At 38.5% G+C, this 10,749-nt stretch overlaps 1 protein-coding gene across 1 annotated transcript in view; it reads left to right on the top strand.

Annotated features, from left to right (window-relative positions):
• bmp5 (bone morphogenetic protein 5) overlaps positions 1-10,749 on the top strand; it is a 33,814-nt gene continuing 23,065 nt past the window's right edge. Inside the window, exon 1 of the mRNA XM_036573673.1 lies at positions 1-990. Within this exon, the coding sequence (XP_036429566.1) occupies positions 546-990 (445 nt within the window). The 5' untranslated portion in view covers positions 1-545. The remainder of the gene's footprint in view (positions 991-10,749) is intronic.

Here is a 10,749-nt window from a genome sequence, read left to right as displayed (position 1 = left end):
GCTGCCTCAGTGCTGCTGCCTGGCCGCTAGAGGAGGAACCGAGCTCCTGTAAGCTCCTGTACGTCCGGCTGGAAGCGCTGCACGAGCTGAAGGAGCAGCCTGGAGAGCTGAGGAGTTTCTTCCTGCCGTTTCCTCTCCTTCTCTCACTTTGTGGAGCTTGGATGGGCTGCAGAAGAGTTTGGAGAGCTGAGGAGGTGATGAGGCATCGCTGACCGAGGAGCTCCACGCTTTGGCTGGAACTATAGCAACAAGTACGGCGGATATAGTTTCAAATATATATATATACATTTTTTTTTTACATTTTTTCCATTTTTAAAATATATTTTTAATTTTTATTTGCTTAACTTTTCGTTTTTTATTCATACTATTCAATTTCGTTTTTATCAGCATTATTTTTGTTACTTTTTAAACTTTTTTACTACAATTTTTTAGATATATTGTGTCAAATACATTTAAAAAAAAACCGCTCATTATCGTCATTAATGGTTGGTGCGTTATCATGGAGCTCGGTCCCGCGTGCTGAGCGCGCGCCCTCCCAGTAAACGATGAAGCTGCTCGGCCTTTATGGACTCGTGTGGAGTTGTCTTGGCTTCGTGCAGAGCGCGCGGGCCGCGCTGGCTGACCACCATGTGCACTCGAGCTTCATCTACAGGCGCCTGCGGAACCACGAGAGGCGCGAGATCCAGCGCGAGATCCTGTCCATCCTGGGCCTGCCGCACCGCCCCAGGCCCTTCTCGCCGGGCAAGCACGCGTCCTCCGCGCCGCTCTTCATGCTGGACCTCTACAACGCCATGACCACGGAGGACGAGGAGACGGTCGTGGTGGGCGAGGAGGGCAAAGGGGCGCGTGGGAAAGCGGCGGAGGGCGCGCGTAAAGGCGCTCACGGCCCCCCGCGGCAGCCCTCGCCCAGCCACAGTCCGCGCCTGGCCACCCCGCACGACACCAACTTTCTCAACGACGCGGACATGGTCATGAGTTTCGTCAATATGGGTGAGTAGCGGGCGCGCGTAAAGGGGCTGCTTTTGCGCGCGCACGTCCTTCGTTGAGCCTGAACCACACGTTGACTGAGTCTTCAGTTTGGCAGTGATCAATAAACCCATACACTCTTAAAAAAGATGGTTCTTCAAGGGTTCTATATAGAACCGTGAGTCCATTCATGCTTAAAGGGTCCTTTCCATGGTGAAATGGTTCTTCAGATTGATGAAAACTGTGTTGTGTATGTAGAACCTTTTTGAAAATGGTTCTGTATAGCACCAGAAGGGTTCCACTATACGTTACACCAATAGAAGAACCCTTGCTGTGGCTATATAGAATCATTTTCAAAGGATTTTCTATATAGAACCATATGCAACACATTCTTCATCGATCTGAAGCACTTCATGCAGAGAACAACTGCAGCATGAAAAGGTTCTATGTAGAACTCAGAAACACTGCCTTTAATAAAGAACCCTTGAAGAACCGTCTTTAAGAGTGTAGTTAAATCAGCTGTACTTTGAACCCTATTCAAGCACGCTTCGCACACCAAAAGCATGTAGAACTCCTGGTTCTAAATAGAATCGTCCCCTTTGTTAAAGAACCCATGAAGAACCGTCTTTTTGAGAGAGAAGGTGGGACTGTGATTGAGCTGAAGCTTCAGATCTGCTTGTTTTATCTCCAGTGATGCAAAATAAAACAAGCAAACTCAAATATTTGAGTTCAGATATTCAAAAAATGCTTAATAACAACATGAAGAGTCTGTTTTAATTCATACATGATCAAATCTGTAGACAAAGCTGTGATTATGTTGGGGCTTCATATCTGCTAGTTTTATCAAAACATATGCAAAAAATCCACATATTAATATTCCATGCAAAAATGCTTGGTTAAAGAAACAGCAAGCGCTTTAAGACTGAACTGTAACATCAGCTGAGGTTTACAAAAGCCATTTTAATCTGGCATTAAGCTTAATCCAAGTCCAGGAGGATCTATAGATGGGACTGTGATTATGCTGTGGCTTCAGATCTAATAGTTTCATGCGAAAATGCAAGCGTTAATATATTTAAATATAATATAAAAAACGCTTAATAAACATTAGCAAGCATTTCAAGAGCCTGTCACAAAGATCTGTTTAATTTATGAGTGTGGTTTAAGCCTAGTGTAGGACTAAACTGTGAATTCAATAGTGATTTACAATTTAAAAGCATCATTTAGTCTAGTATTAAGCTTAATCTGGGTCTGGGAAAATCTAGGGGTGAGCTGTGATCATACTGTGGATTTAGAGCTGCTTGTTTTGTATCAAACAACTTTAATATTTTTAATGAAAAAGTGCTTCATAATAATAGCAAGCACTTTGAGTTCTGTTTTATTTATGATTACTATTAAAATTATTAAAATCAGTGGTGATTTACAATGTAAAAGCCTATTTTAGCCTAGCATTAAGCTTAATCCAGGTCTGGGAAAACCTGTAGATGGAACTGTGAACAAGCTGTGGGTTCTGATCTGAGTTTTGTAGCAAAATGCAGACTTTAGTCTAATCATTTCAAGCAATGGTGCTTCATAAAAATAGCAAGGACTTTAAGAGTCTGTCACAAAGCTCTGTTTTAATTTATGATTATGAATAAAAGTATTCAAATAAATGGTGATTTCAATGTTAAAGGCCTATTTTAGTCTAGCATTAGGCTTAATACGGGTCTGGGAAAACCTACAGATGGGGCTGTGAACCAGCTGTGGCTTCTGATCTGATAGTTTTATAGCGAAATGCAAAATTTAACCCAAATATTTGCGCCCGAATGTCTCCCTACCGTTTTCATGTAAAAGTGCTTCATTAAAAATAGCAACAAATTTTAAGAGCCTGGCAAAAAGATGTTTTAATTTATGATTATTATTATAATTATTAAAATCAGTGGTGATTTCTATGTTAAAGGCCTATTTTAGTCTAGTATTAGGCCTAATCTGGGTCTGAGAAAACCTGCAGATGGGACTGTAAACCAGCTGTGGCTTCTGATCTGATAGTTTTATAGCGAAATGCAAACTTTAACCCAAATATTTGCGCCCGAATGTCTCCCTACCGTTTTCATGTAAAAGTGCTTCATTAAAAATAGCAAAAAACTTTTAGTTTTAATTTATGATTATGGTTTAAGCCTGGCCTAGGACTAAACTGCAAGATCAATGGTAATTGTCAGTTTAAAAGCCTTTTTAGACTAGGATTAAGCTCAGCCTGGGTCTGGGAAAATCTATACGTGACTGTAGTTAAACTGTTGCTGCTAGTTTTATAGCAAATTGCAAACCCAAATATTTCAAATATTTCTGTTCCATTTATGAATGATCAGTGAATCTCTAGATGGAAGCTGTTGTTTCAGGTCTGCTAGTTTCATAGCAAAATGCAAACCTTAATCCAAATGTTTGCACCTAAATATTATCCTACCATTTTCACACAAAGGCGATTAATTAAAATATTAAGATTATTAAGATCCTGCTGCGAAGATCTGTTTTAATTTATGAATGATCATTTATGAATGACCCAGTTTCTTGGTCATGGATTAAGCCTGGTCTAAGACTACACTGTAAAAAGTGGCTCGTCAGATCAACAAAAACAAAAAAAAAGAAATTACTTCTTGTGGTAACAAGTAAAATAACTACATAAATACTTTAAACGAAGGATTCTTTCAATTAACGGAATTTGTCTGTCACCACAGTATTTTTTAGGTTGTTCTGATGATGTAAACTGTTACAACAATAGTGATTTACAGTTTAAAAGCCTTTTTAGTCTATGACTTAGCTTAATCGACTGGGTCAATCATAGATGGGACTGTGATTACACTGTGGCTTCAGCTCTGCTAGTTTTAGCACCAGGCATGCAAAAATGCAAAGCTTAGTCCAAATATTTGTTCCCAAAATCCTAACCACATTGATGGACTTCCAGTGACCCATACAAACAGGTTCAGCATTTGTTTTCCCTAAATCGATGCCCATTAGAAAACTGCTCCCTATTTTTTTTTTCCATTTGTGAGTCTTGAGTGAAGTTATGTAGCACAAGAAGTATTAGTTGCCTTAACTTTGTAGTCAGAGCCTCATGTGTCTCAGGGCCACTCACTCAATATGTAACCCTTTATTAAACATTTGTGAAACTGCTCAATGTTTAAAGCAGCCTGAAATGGCTCAAAGTGATGTTTTGTTTCATGTAAACAGTCAGAGCTTCTAATATGTGGAGAAAATGAAGCCATGAACTGGTGACTGACTTTAGCACTGTGTTGAAATGAAGCTGGAGAATCTGGTTCGCTTTACAACGCAACTCTGAACGTTTCTTCAGGGAGTCAGAGAGGTGGGCAGAGTACAAACTCGGCTATAATTGCTGTTACTTCAATGAAATAATGTCTTAAAGTACAGCACAGGTAGCCAAAGTGTAGGTGAACGTGTCTTCAGTGAAGTAATGTCTCGAGTAGCAGTAAAAGCTCCCACCAAAACTACACGAGCAAAAATGTCAGGTTAAAAACTCTCTGTAGGACTACAGGGAAGCTTCTTAGTCCATCCAGCATCGACCAGCGGAGGAATTTACATTTGTTAGGTTCTGTTCTTCCCCTTTTGGATCCTTTTGTTCTAAAATAAAGGCGAGAAGTGTGGAAAACAGTAAAGCAGTCCAGGAGCTGAACCAACACAATAAACCCACACTGCAAAAAATAGCATATTGTCAGGTGAAATGATCTTAAATCTAGTCGATATGTCTAATATTTCCCATTTCGAGATGGTTGTGCACTTATTTTAAGATTATCTAGCTTATTTCCAGACACTTTTCACTTGTTTTAAGTCATTTTTATTAAATTTGACCTCTTCTCAACTTGAGGAAAGGAATCTGCATGTCGGACGTTCGCTTTTAGTGCCTGTGCGTTGCAAAAAATGGTATCTTGTCAAGTAAAATTATATTAAATACAGTTAAAAAAATCTAATATTTCTCCTGCTGAGATTGTCGTGAGCTTAATTTAAGAATATTTACCTAATTTCTTATTCTTATTCTTATTTTACTTGTTTTAAGTAATTCTATTAGGTAAAATTATCTCACTATGTTGGCAGATAATTTTGCTTGTTGTAAGAAATGTGCTTGAAACCAGCAAAATCTGCCAGTATAGTGAGATAATTTTGCCTAATAAAATTACTTTAAACAGGTAAAATAAAAATCAGAATAAGAAATAAGGTAAATATTCTTAAACTAAGCTTACAACAATCTCAGCAGGAGAAATTTGATTTTTTGACTGTATTTAAGATCATTTTACTTGTCAAAATACCATTTTTTTGCAATGCACAGGCACTAAATGCGGACGTCCGGCATGTAGATTCCTGTCCTCAAGTTGAAAAGATGTCAAATTGTCATGTAAGAATTCACAAAAAAGTACAAACACGTCAAAATGTCATTTACGTACATGGAATTATGTATAACCAGCTAGACGTGATACATAAGTTCAGAACTGTATCAGTGATTTACCTTTATTTGCTTGAATAAAGAACAATTATATAACTACTGTTTGTATAATGACTGTTTATAGTGATGACAACAGAACATTTAGGAGGAAGATACTGAAATCAGTGTCCATACAACTCCATATGCTCCACAGAGCTTTTGTCACTGCTTGTTATGTATCATTTTAGCCTGAATCACATCTCTAGGCTACATTAATCTGAACTAAAATTCATACATCTGATTCAACAGTGATACAAAATTATTCTTTTTAGTGTCACTGATAGGACAAGAAAACTGCATCGCTAATAAAACTGTGCTGAAGTACATTTGTTCTGCATTTATACTCCATAAGTGACCCTTCTAAGTGCTAAAACAGCAAGTGATCTTATATTTTTCACAAACGTCCAGTTTTATAACATTCTCCTGAAGAAAATATAGCCCAACCTTGCTGGCGCAGCCCGTCCTTGAAATCTCCATAAAGCGGATAAAATAGAACATTATGGTCTCTGGAAATGTAGCGGCAATTGCAGGTTAGAGAGGAAACAGAAAACGGCCACTAAAGAGTGTTATTATATCGGATGATTTGTTTGAAAGGAGAAAGATTTCCTTTTAATAGTAAAGCGTCCACCCATATTCGGTTACATGTACGATACAAGTACGTGTGTAAGCACACAGGGTGCACAGAGAAGCAGGAAACGTTAAGGACATTCTCAGAGGCTTGCTAAACAGTTTGCTGAATTCATGCCATTAAAGGGGAATTCCACTGATTTGGCAAACTTTCTGCAGAATTCAGTGTTTAAGGTGTCATTCAGAGTGGTTTGGTGTGAAGTGGTTCAGTGGTGGTGATGGGAACCAGGGGTCGCCATGACTACAACACAGATATAGCCATTTTATTTACTATCCGAAACCACCAGTGAACCTACACGAGTCTTCTGAGATTTTATGTGTAATGTGGATCATAATGAAGTAGTGATGAACCTGAAAAAATAGGGAGACTGTTTTGTCTTAGAATGGTCTCTGTGTGTGTCTCCATCATGAATATGTTTTAAAAAATATGTTTTCAGCTGAAATACCTTCCCAGAAACTGTCACAATACAATGTCTCAGACTTCAGGCAGTGAATTCATAACCATTTCCTACAGTAACTTTCTGTGAGGGAGCTTTTAGAGGTGGACGTCTGGTTCGTATCACCACCACTGTGAACAATTCTGACTCAGTACGTTTCTCTAGAACAGAGCGGTTCATATCAGAACTTTTTGTATAACTGTCTATTTAATTGTACATAAATTTTCAAAAATCAGTGAAGCTACATGTGTCTTATAGGTTATAAGTAATGCTAATAATGGTAAAATAGTGGTAAATCAGACTAAAATTACTATTTACAGTGTATTCATAACCGTTTTATACAATAACTCTCTGAGGGAGCTTTTAGAGGTGGACGTCTGGTTCCTATCACCACCACTGTGAACAGTTCTGACTCGGTAAGTTTCACACCAAACCACTCTGAACGACTCTGTTTACATCTTAATAATTGAATTATGGAGAAATTTTGAAAAATCGGTGAAGCTTCACTGTCTTAAAGGTTATAAGTAATGATAAAAATGGTAAAATAGTGCTAAATCAGACTAAAAATACTATTTTACCCCCCTTTACTATTAACATTTAAAAAAATACATTTTAGGCCAAAGTCTCACCTCAAAACTGTCATCAAAGAATATCTCAGACATCAGGAAATATTTTATCATTTCATAACTGCTTCATGTAATAACTTTCTGTGAGGGAGCTTTTAGAGGTGGACGTCTGGTTCCTATCACCACCACTGTGAACAGTTCTGACTCAGCAAGTTTCTCTAGAACAGAGCGTTTCACACCAAACCACTCTGAACGACTCTGTTCACATCGTAACCGCTTAATTAAGCAGAAATTTTGTAAAATGGATGGAGTTCTCCTTTAAGTCTTTACAGCAGGCACCGTTTTCAGGAATGCTGTGGTTTTTGTTTTCAGAAGAGAGTCACCGTGATAAGCATGATTAACACTGTAATGCTCCAGTAGCTGTGACCTCTCTCACCCAGCAGCTCACACAAACTTATCGAACGACTGTCTGACCTGCGGATAATTTGCCTTAATTATTTCCTGTTGCTGTAGAGAGGGCCGAGCGTGAGCGTAGCCTGTTTTCGGTCAGAGACCAGCAAGCTCATGCGACCAGTGGCGCTTCTCGTGTCAGCGTTTCGTTTGTCCACAACTGCGTATTGTATTAAATTTCTCCAGACTCCAGGCTCCATTTACTGCCACGGACCCTTTTTCCGTGCATGTGTTCTGTTTTCGAATGTTATTGTAGTTAAATAGTTGTCAAATGGGAGAGAAAAAACAACAACAGAGTTTTGTTGACATGAGAGCGAGGAAAAAAAAGCAGGATTGAAATGTTGGATGGAGCTTTGAGAAATTTCAGTTAAGGTAGCCCACAGGGAACGCCATCCCGATGACCGTACCACATATGTTTTCACTTAGAATCACGAGGGCATGTACACAGCCTGCTTTGAAAGAACGGCTCCCTTAATTGGGAGCGAGGAAAAGCTCCGAAATCCGTCCCTGCGCTGTACTGTACCCTAAATACACTGGACTAAACGGAATTATCATCGCTTTGGTTAGTGTAAAGTCTTTTGATGACATGCTGTTTTAAATCTAAAGGGGGATCCGACGTTACTGGGTGAGTTATTGTGCTTTAAGGAGAAGCGATGAAAACTTTTAAGCGGGATGAAATAGTGAATTTCTAAGCCTTTCTGGCTGGGGAACCTATTTCTGAGAAATACATGCACCACCAGCTTTAAGTTGAGGAAAACATGCAAAAGTTTGACCTTATTGTCACTAAACTTTTTTAGTAAAAAATGGAAAAGTTTTATAAGGCGTGAATATAATATGATGATACTTGAAAACATTATCATGATACACGATAAGCATTTAGTTTTTCTGAGTTTTGATAAGTAGAAACAGACATTTAAAAATACTTTGGAAATCTATAAATAACAAGATTTTTATTCAACATTTTACATACGACGCTGAACGAAATCCAGACTAATTACGCTCTCTTTTAATTAAACATGCAGTTGTTCAGGGGTTTAAATGCTGGTGATATTCACAGTATGCTCAGAAAAGTGTATTGAGACATTATTTATCACATAACAATACAATATTGTCATACTGCCCCACTCTAGTGTGAAGCATATACAATATTCTGCCATCTGAGAAAATAAAGCCGCAGTAAACATTTATTTCTAAAAAAAAACAACCAAACTTTTTAACATTATAATAAAAACAAACTAATACACAATCCACTGTGATTGTCCTGTGAGTGTTTTAACCATTTCCAAATCTGTCCCTCGAGCAAATCCAGTGTTTATAGTTACCACCCAGTCCCTAGTTTATCTAATCAATCCATATTTTAATAAATTGATCCTTTATTAACCCCTTAACATTCCAGGCTTATTACATACTAAGGCCTATTATTCAGTAACTACAGGGACTTCAATGCAAACCAATAGAGCTATTCTTAGGTTATAGAAGTACTATACTAATGCTAATTAATAGTTTATACAAACGCTGTTTGCTATCCGGTGTCGACCAGAGGAGGATGGGTTCCCCTCTTGAGTCTTGGTTCCTCTCAAGGTTTCTTCTTAGGCGACGCTCATGGGGGCCGGATTTTTCTGCAAAGTTGTGACAACACCTGTTGTAAAAAGCGCTATATAAATAAACTTTGACTTGACTTGTAATTAAACTTTGGGCCCGTGGCTTGGCAAGGGGTTAAATTAAATCAGGTTCCGCTGATGAAACTGAACAAAAGTTGTCAGTAAGTGTTCTAACTGTGTTCTTCTAACCTACATGTTAATAACTTTATTGAAAACAAAACATACATTAAAGACGTTGTATGTACTCTAATATTATATAGTGTTTAAACTGGCAAAAATGCATTTAGTGCCCAGATAAACAGTCATAAATAGTTTTAAATGCTTTCATCTCTGAGAGAAAGGAGAAAATGAAGCTGCTTCAGATCTGAAAACATCCACAGGTGTTTCTGTCCATCCTTCCACTGTGAGAAGACGACTCAGCGCTGTGGGTCTGAAAGGATGTGTAGCTGATCAAGAAGAACCTCACTGAGAAAAGGAGAATTAGCTGTAGAACACAAAAACAATCGTGAAAAATATTGCTGCAGATATTTTAAATATTATATAAAACCCATAGGTTTTCTTTTAGGCACTAAAAGGCATTTCATTGTTGACGGCTATTTCTGTATTTATTTATTTTTTACATCTGTTTGAGTGGCCTTTTTGTTGTATGAACACTTTCTGATGACCAGGCAGATAGAAATGGCCCAAAATCACATTAAACTTACATTAAAGTTCTTCTGCTACTATAAAGTTACTGAGATATTGTGTAAAGACAGTAATGATATATTGTCATAATGTCAAATGCAGCACAAAAACAACACCGTCCTGCTAAAGTAGCTGCATTACAGGTTCACTGCTCAGGGTGCAGATCCCTGCTCCAACAAGTTATGCATTAAATTAATCCTATGAATGAATCTAGTACCGTCTGTGGCCTGACAGCCTCTGCACCCCCCCTCCCCCTTTCTGTTCTTAATTAGCAGGCCAGGCTTGAAGTTGAGCCTGACCAGCTGGTAAAACTCAGGCCTGGCCTCTGACCTCTTCCTGTTAAGTAACTACAGACTTTCACTGTAGATAAATTATCAGAGAAAACGGGGCTGCATTATTTCACCGGCACCGCGGCCCAAACGCGCTCCAGCTTCCATCGCCTCGGCCGCTCTTCAGCCGCAGCGCCTGGGCCTGGACGTCACTTGGCACTCCTTTATTATGGTGCGCGATTTCAGGGCTCTAAGAAGACCATTAAGTGTGACAGAGCTTATCGCTGGGGTGTATTACTGTAAGACGTGCCTGAGATGATGTTCTATAAACATCCGCCCAGCTAGGTTCTAGATATATGGAACTTTTCCAGTTGATAAAGTGCTCCATATCAATCAGGGATGATTTGGCTGTGCTTTAGGATTATATACAGCACTGTGTAAAGTAAGAGACCACCCTTCGGTTGTTTAATATCTAATTAAAACAGCCAAGTTATTCATTTTTCACTGTCTGACAACATAATTAAAGGCTACATTTGTCTTGTGTTTTATTTTTGCCCCCTCAGGCACTCTTATAATGATTGTGGGGTTTTATGTAACCACCAAAAATATTTTAATCTCTTTTAATTATGTTTTTTAACCTTAGAATTTAACCCAAGAACCTTAATCCCTTAGAATTGAACAGGC

This window comes from Colossoma macropomum, unplaced genomic scaffold (genome assembly GCF_904425465.1).
Source record: "Colossoma macropomum unplaced genomic scaffold, Colossoma_macropomum, whole genome shotgun sequence".
NCBI classification, from domain to species: domain Eukaryota; kingdom Metazoa; phylum Chordata; class Actinopteri; order Characiformes; family Serrasalmidae; genus Colossoma; species Colossoma macropomum.
This window is presented reverse-complemented; position numbering and strand designations above follow the sequence as displayed.